This window comes from Hypoxylon trugodes (genome assembly GCF_022578975.1).
Source record: "Hypoxylon trugodes strain CBS 135444 unplaced genomic scaffold F4822scaffold_2, whole genome shotgun sequence".
Classification (NCBI taxonomy): domain Eukaryota; kingdom Fungi; phylum Ascomycota; class Sordariomycetes; order Xylariales; family Hypoxylaceae; genus Hypoxylon; species Hypoxylon trugodes.
Window position 1 is genome coordinate 4,349,733 of NW_026250017.1, and position 11,727 is coordinate 4,361,459.

At 36.3% G+C, this 11,727-nt stretch overlaps 3 protein-coding genes across 3 annotated transcripts; 2 read left to right on the forward strand and 1 right to left on the reverse strand.

Moving 5' to 3' along the window:
* Positions 1–2,994: 2,994 nt before the first annotated feature.
* Positions 2,995–6,343, forward strand: F4822DRAFT_393063 (FluG domain-containing protein). Its single transcript, XM_051457276.1, has 5 exons — positions 2,995–3,543; positions 3,601–3,811; positions 3,876–4,384; positions 4,435–4,784; positions 4,849–6,343. Exons 1-5 carry the CDS (start codon positions 3,341–3,343, stop codon positions 5,883–5,885), a joined length of 2,310 nt encoding a protein of 769 aa, XP_051318869.1. The 5' UTR covers positions 2,995–3,340; the 3' UTR covers positions 5,886–6,343.
* A 3,471-nt stretch (positions 6,344–9,814) lies between these two features.
* On the forward strand, positions 9,815–10,757 carry F4822DRAFT_393067 (uncharacterized protein). The gene is made up of 2 exons (XM_051457277.1): positions 9,815–10,508; positions 10,560–10,757. The coding sequence occupies exon 1, from the start codon at positions 9,956–9,958 to the stop codon at positions 10,127–10,129; it is 174 nt and encodes a 57-aa protein (XP_051318870.1). The 5' UTR covers positions 9,815–9,955; the 3' UTR covers positions 10,130–10,508; positions 10,560–10,757.
* On the reverse strand, positions 10,589–11,494 carry F4822DRAFT_436384 (uncharacterized protein; the record flags this gene model as incomplete). Its single annotated transcript, XM_051462301.1, has 1 exon — positions 10,589–11,494. The coding sequence occupies one exon, from the start codon at positions 11,492–11,494 to the stop codon at positions 10,589–10,591; it is 906 nt and encodes a 301-aa protein (XP_051318871.1).
* Positions 11,495–11,727: the final 233 nt, after the last annotated feature.

An 11,727-nucleotide genomic window follows, 5' to 3' on the forward strand; every position in this document is an offset into this window, starting at 1 on the left:
TATAATGGAAAAATTGTTAAAGATCTTATAAATAATATTAAATAAGGTTAAACTAACATATTTAATAAAAATAATTAAAAGACTTTATTTAATTATAAAAATAATATAAAAAAGATACAAATTTAATACCCTAATTAATTCAAGATATATAATCAATTTAATTTATCTAAAATTAATTAATATATATAAAATATTATATTAAAAAAAAAAATATCTTACCAAATTAACAATATTAATGAAAGTCTTATTACCTATAATAAAAAAAAAATCAAAAAAAAACTATAGTTTTCTTTATCTTAATTTAAAGATATCAAAAATTAATATCTTTTGATTTTATTAATATAAATTATGAATTAGTTTTGGGGAAGATATAATTTAAAATTAATAATCTAAGAATTGATTAGATATAAGATTGATTTTATTAGAATAAGTTAAAAAAAGATTTAGCCCCTGAATATCAGAAAAAAGCCAATTTAAATAAATCAAAATAATAATTATAATAAATACAAATAAGTAACCTTATAAAAGAATATTCTATATTTCTATACCTTATAATATAACATATAGATATCAAAGAATCAAATAATCAAAAATAAATTAAAATCAAAGAAAAATATATAAAAATATTTCCAAAATTATTCCAGAATAATTTAAATATAGATATAAACATATTAAAATATAATTAATATAATCATAAAATAATATTAAAAGAAGAGGAATATTTAAAATTATATTAAATTTATAAATTAAGCTAAAATAAATCTAAAATCTTATATATTATATTCCAAAATAAGGAGATAAAAGGGTTTATATAAAAATCAAAATTATTAATAGGATACTTAATCTTCTTAATATTTAAAAAGAATAAAAATAAAATATCTAAACTAAATAAGAAAAGAGAAATAATATGGAGAAATATTTATAACTATTGATAACTAAATGAAATCATAATCAAAAATAAGTATCCTCTATTATATATCAAGAATTTAAAAGAAGAAATAAATGATAATAAATGATTTATTTCATTGGATTTAAAATTCATTTTTAACCTTATATAAATTATTAAAGGAAACAAGTGGAAAATAGTTATTAAAATATTATATAATCATTTTAAATATTTGATAATATTATTTAGATTTATAAATATATTAATTATCTTTTAATAAATAATCTAAGATGTTTTATAATAATTCTTTAGAAAAAACATTTTTATATATTTAGATAATATTCTAATCTATTTAAGAATCAAAAAATAATATAAGAAGAATATATATAAGATATTTAAGACCCTAAAAGAAATTAAACTTCTTATAGATCTAAATAAGAATGACTTTTTTATTTAAAAATTTAATTACTTTGGATATATAATTTTTCTAAAAAAAATTAAGATTTAGAAATCTAAAATATCCATAATTAAAAAATGACTAATTTTAGAAACTATTATAAGAATATAAATCTTCCATAATTTCTATAATTATAATAAAATCTTAATTAAAGATTTCAAAAAAATTATGGAATTAATAATAATTATAATATATATTAAAAATCTAAAAGATTTTAAATAAATATAAAAGATAAAAAAGGCATTTCAAAAAATAAAAAAGACTATAATAAAAAATCTAATAATAAAATTATCTAATTTAAATAAAAAGAAATAATTATATATTAATATCTTAAATAAAATAATGGGAATAATATTAGAATAATTGGAAAATAATGGAAAATAATATTTAATTACCTATTTTTTTAAAACTTTTAAAGAATTAGAAATAAAATATAAAATATATAACCAAAAATTTATAATTATTTACTAGATATTAAAAAAATGGAAATTATAGGTATTAAGAATTTTTGAACCTTTGGAAATTTATTTAGATTATTATAATTTTAAATCTCTTATAATTATTAAGATTTTTAATAATAAATAATCATAATGGATAAATAATTTTATATATTTTAATTTTAAAATTTATTATATTAAAAAAAAAGAGAATATTTAAATAGATATTTTCAATAAATTAAAGGATTTTAATATTAAAAAAATTAAAAAAGAAAGGGTAATATTTTAAGAAATATTTAATAATATTTTGATATTATTAATGATATATTTAATTAAATTATAATATAAATGGGAATAAAAAATCAAAGAAAAAATCTTATAAATTAAAAATATTTTATTAATATAGGATTTTATTATTAAAGATATAATATTATATAAAGGAAAAATTTATATATTATTAATATTATAAGAAAAGTTTATATAAAAAATATATGAATATTTTTTATATAGATATTTAAAAATCTTTAAAATAATTATATAATTATAGGAAATATATGACTTTCTAGGAATCAAAGGGATAATTAAAAAGATTATCTTAAATTATAATATTTATAATAAAATTAAAGAAATTAAATATAAACCATATAGGTTTTTATAATTTATTAAAATTTTAGATAAATCATGGAATATTATTGTATAAGATTTTATTATTAAATTATTTAAATTATAATATTTAATAATTAAAGAAGAATATAATAATATATGGATTATTATTAATAAATTTATAAAATATAAGTATTTTATATTATTTAAAGAAATCTATATAATTGAAGATTTGGTTTTCAAATTTATTAAAAAAGTTTTTAATAGATATAGGTTATTAAAGAAGATTATTTTAAATAGGGATAAATTCTTTACTTTAAAATTTTGGGTTAATTTAATAAAGAGGCTAGGGATTAAATAGAAGCTTTTTACGATAGTTTATCCTTAGATTGATAGCTAAATAAAGTAACTAAATTAGATATTAGAATAATATTTATAAAATTATGTTAATTATGAATAGGATAATTGGGTGGAATTTTTATCATTTATTATATCTTTATATAATATTTTAGTCAATAATATTACCAAGATATTACCAGATAAAGCGGGGATACAGTGTTAGGACCGCCTAATCCGGCGAGACATGCCGCTGTCCTAAGCGTCCTTAACACCTCGGGTTGTATGTCTCTCGAAGGTACCCTCTACTCTTTGCGACCAGGTCCCTAGTCCAGCATCAGTTAGCCCACTGCCTCACGTAAGCTCGCCTAAAGTCATCTCCCTTCTTTAGCCAACGTTAGCTAGCTAACTGCTATCCTAGCCATGTCGACGTCCCTTTTCCTGTTCCCCTGGTACCCAAGTTTACGGACACCCTTTTCAACCACTCAAACTCGAACTCACATTATAAAATGGCAGCGTTAGCCCGTTCCTTTGGCTACAAAGCTCTCTTTATCCTTCATCGTCTTGTTCCCATCTTCCTAATGCCTTCCACAACGCCGGTCCAAAGTCCCCCTAAAAAAAATGGCGCTCCCCGATCACACGGACTTCCTCCGACGCGTTACCACCAGAGAGACAAATAGCAGAATTACAAAGCAACGGGCGCCGTTCTCGGCGAAAGAACATGCCGCGCACCGGAAACAATTAAAACGAATCCACTACATCAAACCGAAGTACGCAGCCGAGACCGAGATCAATGTGTCCGGCATCTTTGGAAAATGGAAGCGGTTTGTATCAGTCTGTTGGAACCCTGCGCGAATCGTCTGCTAATCGTCAAGATACAGGTACTGCACTGAAATGGAACTAGGGAGCTGGAAACTCACGATGCAGAGCCTGGACCGCGAGACGATGATGGATTTCTTCCTCTTCGTCTGTGGGAATTACAAGATCAAATCTCGAGGTTCGTCAGAGGAATACATTCGTCAGTTTTCGCAGCTCCACACGACTGTCACCGGCCGCTACCCCGACCGAAATCACATGAAGGAGCTTTATAAGGTATGGTGCTTTGCCCAACTGCTCACGGCCATGCCTGCAAGAAAGCTCACTAACATGCGGTCAGTACCATGATCGCGTGTTAGTTCCTCGTTTTGGCCTACGACCGCCCAACATCGATGGAAAGCCGGTCCTGAATGTGGACTCGCTACGCGTCATTTTGGTCTTTAATATAGCATACGACACCAGCATTTTCCCCCTCGAGTTGCATCGTCTCAACTTGTCCGGCTGCTATATGATTCTTTGCTATACAGGAGCACGGCCGGCGGAGCTTGTCCACAACGAAAGGAAGAAACCGAAAGATGGCTCTCTTGAAGAGCTTTTCGGTGCGAAAGCGGTCATGTCCGCTGAGTGTGCCGGTGTCGAGGTGGAAGAGGACGAAGATGCGCTGGAGGAAGATTCCAGTGGGATCGGCAAGCTTCTCTTGCGAGAGACGATCGGGCGTGATCGTCCCAAGGCGCTCTGCTACGAGGATATCCTTATGATGATCGTGCGCCATCCCGTGACGGGCCGAGCTATCCCGGCCATGTCTATCAAGTTTGTCCATCACAAAGGATGCGATAACAAGCCCAAACCGTATGTACAAGTTTGTTTACTATAGATGTTTCTATCCTAATGACTCCTAGAACCATTTTCTTTTTCACGCCTTCCAGGACACTCCTCTTTTGTCCCCTTCTATTAATCATTTCTCTTGCGTTACTTGACGACGCTTTCGACGCAAATTGCTTGATAAATGCAAAATCTGTGCTTGGGGCGGAAGTCCCGCGTGGGATGAAATGTTTACCCCTTCGGTGGAAGGAATCCAAGCTCAAGATGCCCGTCTTCCGCCGCACGCACCGTGGCGTCGTGTCTAAAGACGAGCCCATGTCGTATTGCAAGCTTAGAGACGACATGGGCCGGCAGAGCCTAGATGCGGGATTTGAGAAAAAATGGACTCCCAGATTTGCCCGAAGAGGCGCTGCAAACGCTGCAAATGGTAAATTAATACTTGGACAAGAAGCTAAGTAGGGCGAGCGATCAAGCTAATAGCTCTTCTCTAGGAAACGCGCCAGATGCTGTCCGTGATCAAATGATGCGTCATAACCCAGAATACTACACGTTTCAAGATGCGTATCTCAATCAGATCGCCAATTTCGATCTTCAGAACGCTTTCTTAGAGGAAGAGACCGAGGATCAATTGTTCCGCCTATTCGCGCACGTCAGCCTGACTCGAGATCCTCGCGCTAAAAGAGATATGGTGCCTGACGAGGTCTGGGCAAATCTGAAGCCGGATCCTGATATTGTGGCACTGGAGAAGGAGCGAGAAGAACTTAAGCGGGGCCAATATCGAATACGAGGGAATAAGGACGAGGCGAGGATACGTGCACTCACGGATGAGATCAGGACCAGACGAGCTCAACGTGAGCACCGAATCGTGAAAGAGTACCGCGAATACTACTTTTATAATCGCCCAACCTGGGATCTCGAGAAGCAAGCTAGGGGAGAGGATATGGAGGAATATGAGGAGCCGGTGATCGACCTCGTCATCCCTGAGCGTGCCCAGCTGGCTAAGCTTCTTTGTTACCAGCCCAAGAAGATGAGCGACGAAGAGATGCTCCAGCGAAGAATCGAGGTCATTGATCTATACGTAGCCCTAGGTGGCAAGAGGGAGACCGTCAAGCGCAAAAGCACCAAGCCAAGATTACAAGTCGAGTTGCCTATAAGAACCGATGCTATCGGAGTCAACCCCTCTCTAAAGCCCAAGCCCGAGCCTGATCCCTTCCCCCTACTTATGCAACCGACCCAGTGCCCTGACTGCATTGGCGATAAAGCCCAGACAATCCATGAGCGGATTTTCTGTTATTGTCGTTCCACCAAGAGAAATGACCACTTTGACGACCATCATCTGAAGGGGAAAGAGCGTGCCGAACAGCAGGGTGAGCCCATCGTCTGCAGACATCCAAAATGCTCGGCAGTTGAGTTACGGAGTGTAAATGCATTCAGGAACCATATCCAATTAATCCACGGTGTTACGCTCCGGTCATCGATACAGGTGGAGAAGAGGCGGACTACCAAAGCCAAGCTTAGGCGGTCATAATGTGCTGACTGATTTATCACACCAATATCGTGAGACAAGCCCCTTGGACGATCGCTACTAGGAGGTCTGGGGTTAGGATTCATATTACTATGTATTTACTGCTCTATATGTCCTAACAGACTTCTTAAGAAATTGCCTGTGCAAGGGCGCTTAGGGGGTGCTGTGTGTCCCCCGCAAGGCATATAAGAGTTAGTAGGTCTTCATCCCCTCCTTCTATAGCTCTACCTTCTTGATCTCGACCTTTCTCAGCCTCGAAGTGTTCACTTAATCGCTTAAAACCCACGAGGCAATAGAGACCAGTATAATAGGGCAGCACCCGACTCAGGCCAAGTTGAACTTTACACGTGAGCTCTATGCGATTGCGGATGCTATTATACGATCCACAAGTATCATCGTTAATATAAGTGCTAGTAATAATCCCTTTTATTAGAATATAATACGTATGATTCTAAACATTATCCCATTCTACAATATCCAGGACAAGTATCTTTAATACATTCTCACCATTAAGGTACTTCTGCTACCTAATCCAACACAATCTGACACAACATTTGTAATAATACTCCATTTATCCATTATATATAGGTAGCCAAATCATTATCTTTTTCGCCTGTTTATGGGCGCTTTTGACATGGTTTATAGATATTGTTACCTGTGATGAGGATGGGCATCGGATAGCGATATTCCTGGTAACACTTTAGCTTATAAGCGTGCAACGGCGCTAACGGAACTATACCATCTGGTGAACCATCAATGGCACAATATCTTCGTCTGACCGAAAAATAAACTCTTTGCCCTTCGACGGTACTGAGACCGAGAAGTAGACTTTGGCTCCGTAGCCAGCTTTCAGAGCAAGACCAGTTTTTACTAGTGTCTCCCATCTTTTACGTAAATTGGCGCCGCTCCTGTCGCGTTTCTTTTTTGATGCCATCGACTTTGGCTTATCTTCCATAGTTTTTGTATTGTAGAATAGCTTCACAATATTAATCAACTGATAAGATCTATGTGATATGTTGCTTTTTAAATGTTTGAAAGAATGGCTTGTTTGTTGGTCGGTTTTAAAAGGCCAATAATCGCCAATATTGTATCGATTATAATTAGAACCCCTCGAGAATGGATAGTTAACCCAAATTCTGGACCATGGTTTCCGAGTCCCAGTTTTGGGTACATCTAACGCCTTTTTGGTCGCCCAGTTTTGATTTCCTTTATGTGATTTGAAAGTCCATTTCTATCTGCATAGCCATATATGCTAAGGGCTAAAATGCAGCACATAGCCTAAAAAATGGATATTTAGATGAATGCTTAATACCAAATGATTTGTAATATATTGACCTAACTGCCTATTGGAATTGTAGCTGGCACCAACCCACGTCTGGAATGGAAAGTTGCATTTAGTTGATATAAGAAAATGATCCTAAGGATAAAGATGCTTTTTGATTATTAGTCTAAGATTATACATCATTTAAAGCAATAAAAGGACTTTAAGACTCTCTTAGGAACAGACCCTATTCACATACATGACCTTCTACATATATTATTACCCTTAAATCAAGACTACTAGTGAACCAACTGGGTTTAATATGTCTATATCCCAATTGGGATATAGGTTCGTAACATATAGATCAAGTAAAGATGAAGGAAGACATGCTGCATTGTGTCGGCCTATTCCATGCCGCTACCCGAATGAAGGGATATAACATTAGTAATGCCCTTTTATTCCATCTATTAATTAAACGCCCCTCTCTGGATTTAGGATCGATTTCTATGAATAGCTGAGCTGAACAAGTTGACAATATACTATATGTCCCAACATAGCCCCATTTATCGTAAACGGTCATAAGATGTGAATGCAAGGAGGCAACCATCGATTTACAGGGCTGAGGAACCTCCTCTACTGTTCGCAAGTTAGACAAGCAAAGGAGATTTAAGAAGTTAGCTTAATGATATTAATCTATGTGCTGCATTAAGCCACTAGTTACCAAACAAATATAACCATAAAGGATACAGAATAGTCCCAGATTCCAAAGAAGGCCCCCACGTCCTATTCATATTCAAGATATAGTATATTAATAACAGTAATAATATCAAACTTATTCCCAAATATATAGGCTAGATTATCGAACTTATCATGTCTGAGAAAGAAGGTTTTAAGCAAGATAATACTTTAATAATGGCTTGGATTAGGGACCCTAAAAAGCTCGAGAAGAAGGCGCTACGTTAGCAACAGCACAGCCGACGGTTGTACAAGGCGACCATGGGCTATATATCGCTCGAAGAGTTAATAACAAAGATCTCGAAGTTTCGTTCCCGTACTTATTTATATACTAATTATGCTGGTGGGTCCTGTGTACCATTGAGAGGTCGTGCAATGCTCTCCTTCAACAGCTTTATACCCCTACACGCCTAGAGCGCGAGAGCCAGCTCCCGTCCATCATTGGCTAGATCTTTAAAGCGGCCAACGGGACAGAGCGCGACGCTTTGGATCGCTGGCTGCTACGGAAAATAGCTGAGATACTAAATAAGTTTATACGGAACGAGCTGGCAAATCTTATGACTATACAGATCTTGGGAAAGCAGTGTAATTTAGATTTTAATTTATTAATAAAATATTTCTTAATATCTAATGGATGGTAAAGGTATTTTAGCCCTTATCAAGTTCTTGTACCGAATATGTATGTTACAAACCTACCTATTATTTCTGTTAGTCTGATTTCATAGATCAGATATATATCTAAGGGTCTTAATTTGAAAGATAATAATAGTTTAGGGTTGACAATTTTATTTATAAAAGAGAATTTAAGGTACTTTATATTCAAATGTTATCTAAATATTTAAATTAATAGTTAAAGAATGAATAATTATGTGACGATATACCAGAAGGTCAGATGCACTATATGGTAATGAATCTTTAAATTAAAAGGATTAAAGAACAAATATCAATCTGAGTCCTCGAGGGAATCCTTGAAGCTATATACTCCTTCGCGATGCTAGCTCACTCAAGGCTGTGTCTTGAGCTTTTAGCCTCATTGGGCCACGAGCCCTTACAAATTAAATATAAAAGAAATCCATCCTTATTTATATTTTTTTTCCCTTATTCTATTTCTATTAAATTAAATTAATTTTTAGTTAGTTACTTGTTCCATTTCATATTCTTTAAATTAAGATTTTTTTCAACCAAGATTATAATAAAAAGTCAAATATCTAAGCCAAATTGACAATAATATTAAATCCTCCTTGTCACAGACCAAATTCACCATGACTAGGATCAACACCTTTTTACCCAATCACGGATAAACCACGGAGGAATCAACAGCCGTAATCAGCATGATCTTGTTAGTCAGATCCTGACCATCCTGATCACCCTGACTCGACCATGATCAGAACGATCTTGTTGATCTGGTCCTGACCACCCTGATCAACAAGATCATGACGGCCTCAGGCCTAGAAGGAAGGAAGGACGCATCTATATAATCACAGCATTTCCCATGTATCTAGTCACTCTTTTCATAAGCTCTTTAGTTATCAATCTAAGACTATTCTCTTACAATAGTGAGAGGACTCCAAGCCTCTCTGACGAACAGAACTTACTTAAGCACTTGACCTACTACTGATATTGTTACCTTCAAATCAAGACACCCCGGATTAGCCAATCCAGTAACGACTATACCCCACCAGGGTATAGGTTCGTCACATATTATCTCCTTTCCTTATTTATTAATAAACAGAAAACTTGGAACCCCAAATAATTAATAAGCTTGCTTCCTAGTATATCCATTTAGTAACGGTCCATAGCAGATAAGAGTATGTAGATATGGACTACGATGTTACATTCAAGAATATACCAAACCATAAAGGCTAAAGAAAAGATGCAACAATTAAGTGTGTAGTGGATAGTCTTTTGCTTAAGAATTCTATATTTATTAGTGAATCTCCAATGCTAGATCGTATGGATAAGGAAGCAACTTGCAGCAACTAGGCGGCTCCAATGTTTACCACAAACCATCCTCTCTTTAACGCGGCTGATAAATTGGCCATCTCTCCCGACACAAATGGATTGTCACCTATAATCAATGATATGTTTTTTGCCTCTTTATCAGCCAGCCTGCGATATCCCAGTAGATCTGATTAATCCATCCCTTCGGAATGATCAGCTTCTCCCGGAACCGATGGAAGGCGTCATTGCAACTTCGGCCAGTCCGCTTAGCCCGACGAGCCAGAACATGCCAGTGACGATAGCAACCTAAGCTATGCGATTGACCGCATTCTTGAGAGATTGGGAAGGAACTTATTCCTTATTAAGTGGTCAGATGATGGCAGTTGCTGGTGGGTGCCTCGAGAGAACGTCTTGGACGACGAGCTTCTTCAAAGGTTCGAGGCGGAGTTTAAAGGATTCCATTTAGGTGTGAAGGTTCTAGGTACCCGTAGATGAAATGGAAAGACAGAGTATCGTGTAAGATGGATGGGCCGTCCAGACAGCAAGGACATGTGGGTTCCGGAGCGGCAGATGAGTCCCAATCTCGTCAAAGAGCATAAGCCACGTACGAAAAAGGCGAAGAAAAGAAAGGCACGTTATTAAAGGCAGGGATGCTGTGGTAAAGTGTATATAATAGCTTGGTGTGATATCTTATATTTGTCGGTAAGCTCCTTAAAAAAATCAGGAGGATTTCTACTTACAAAGCCGTATAGTCCCTGGTCGAAACCTGTCATAACCCCTTACCTATCTTGGCTTGTAAGCAAGCATCTAAGTTCGCTTTGCTTCTTAATGTAGAAGGATGCTCTTTGCCTAGCATCCGCTCCCTCAGCTCCAGTGTCTGACGATGCATTTGCTCTGCCTCTTCGTACTTCCCCTGATTTCGAAGGACTCCTGCGAGGTTATTCATGCTCATAAGTGTGTCGGGATGCTCTCTGCCCAGTATCCGTTCCTTCAGTTCCAGTGTCTGACGATGCATTTGCTCTGCCTCTTCGTACTTCCCCTGATTTCGAAGGACTCCTGCGAGGTTATTCATGCTCATAAGTGTGTCGGGATGCTCTCTGCCCAGTATCCGCTCCCTCAGCTCCAGTGTCTGATGATCTATCTGCTCTGCCTCTTTGTATTTCCCTTGGCTATTAAGAACAAGTGCGAGGTTATTTATGTTGTCAAGTGTGGAGGGATGCTCTCTGCCCAGTATCCGCTCCCTCAGCTTCAGTGTCTGATGATCTATCTGCTCTGCCTCTTTGTATTTCCCTTGGCTATTAAGAACAAGTGCGAGGTTATTCATGTTGTTAAGTGTGTCGGGATGCTCTCTGCCCAGTATCCGCTCCCTCAGCTCCAGTGTCTGATGATCTATCTGCTCTGCCTCTTTGTATTTCCCCTGGCTATTAAGAACAAGTGCGAGGTTATTCATGCTGCCAAGTGTGGAGGGATGCTCTCTGCCCAGCATCCGTTCCTTCAGTTCCAGTGTCTGACGATGCATTTGTTCTGCCTCTTTGTATTTCCCTTGGTTATTAAGAACAATTGCGAGGTTATTCATGCTGCCAAGTGTGGAGGGATGCTCTCTGCCCAATATCCGCTCCCTCAGCTCCAGTGTCTGCCGGTACATCTGTTCTGCCTCGTTGTACTTTCCAAGCATGAAATAACTCCCCGCGATATTAAAAAGTAGATCAGTCTTTTTATCAGCAAACTTATTTCGAAGATATAATACCGACTGTCCGTGTGGGAGGTATCTCATCCAAATACTCCGGTTCTCGTGCATAGGAAATGGATACTCGTCGGTAAGGTGCTGAATTGCATCTATCGCCCATTTTTGCCACTCTCCATTTGTCTGCAGCCAATTGCGCATGGCTAGCCGAACGAGTCGATGGA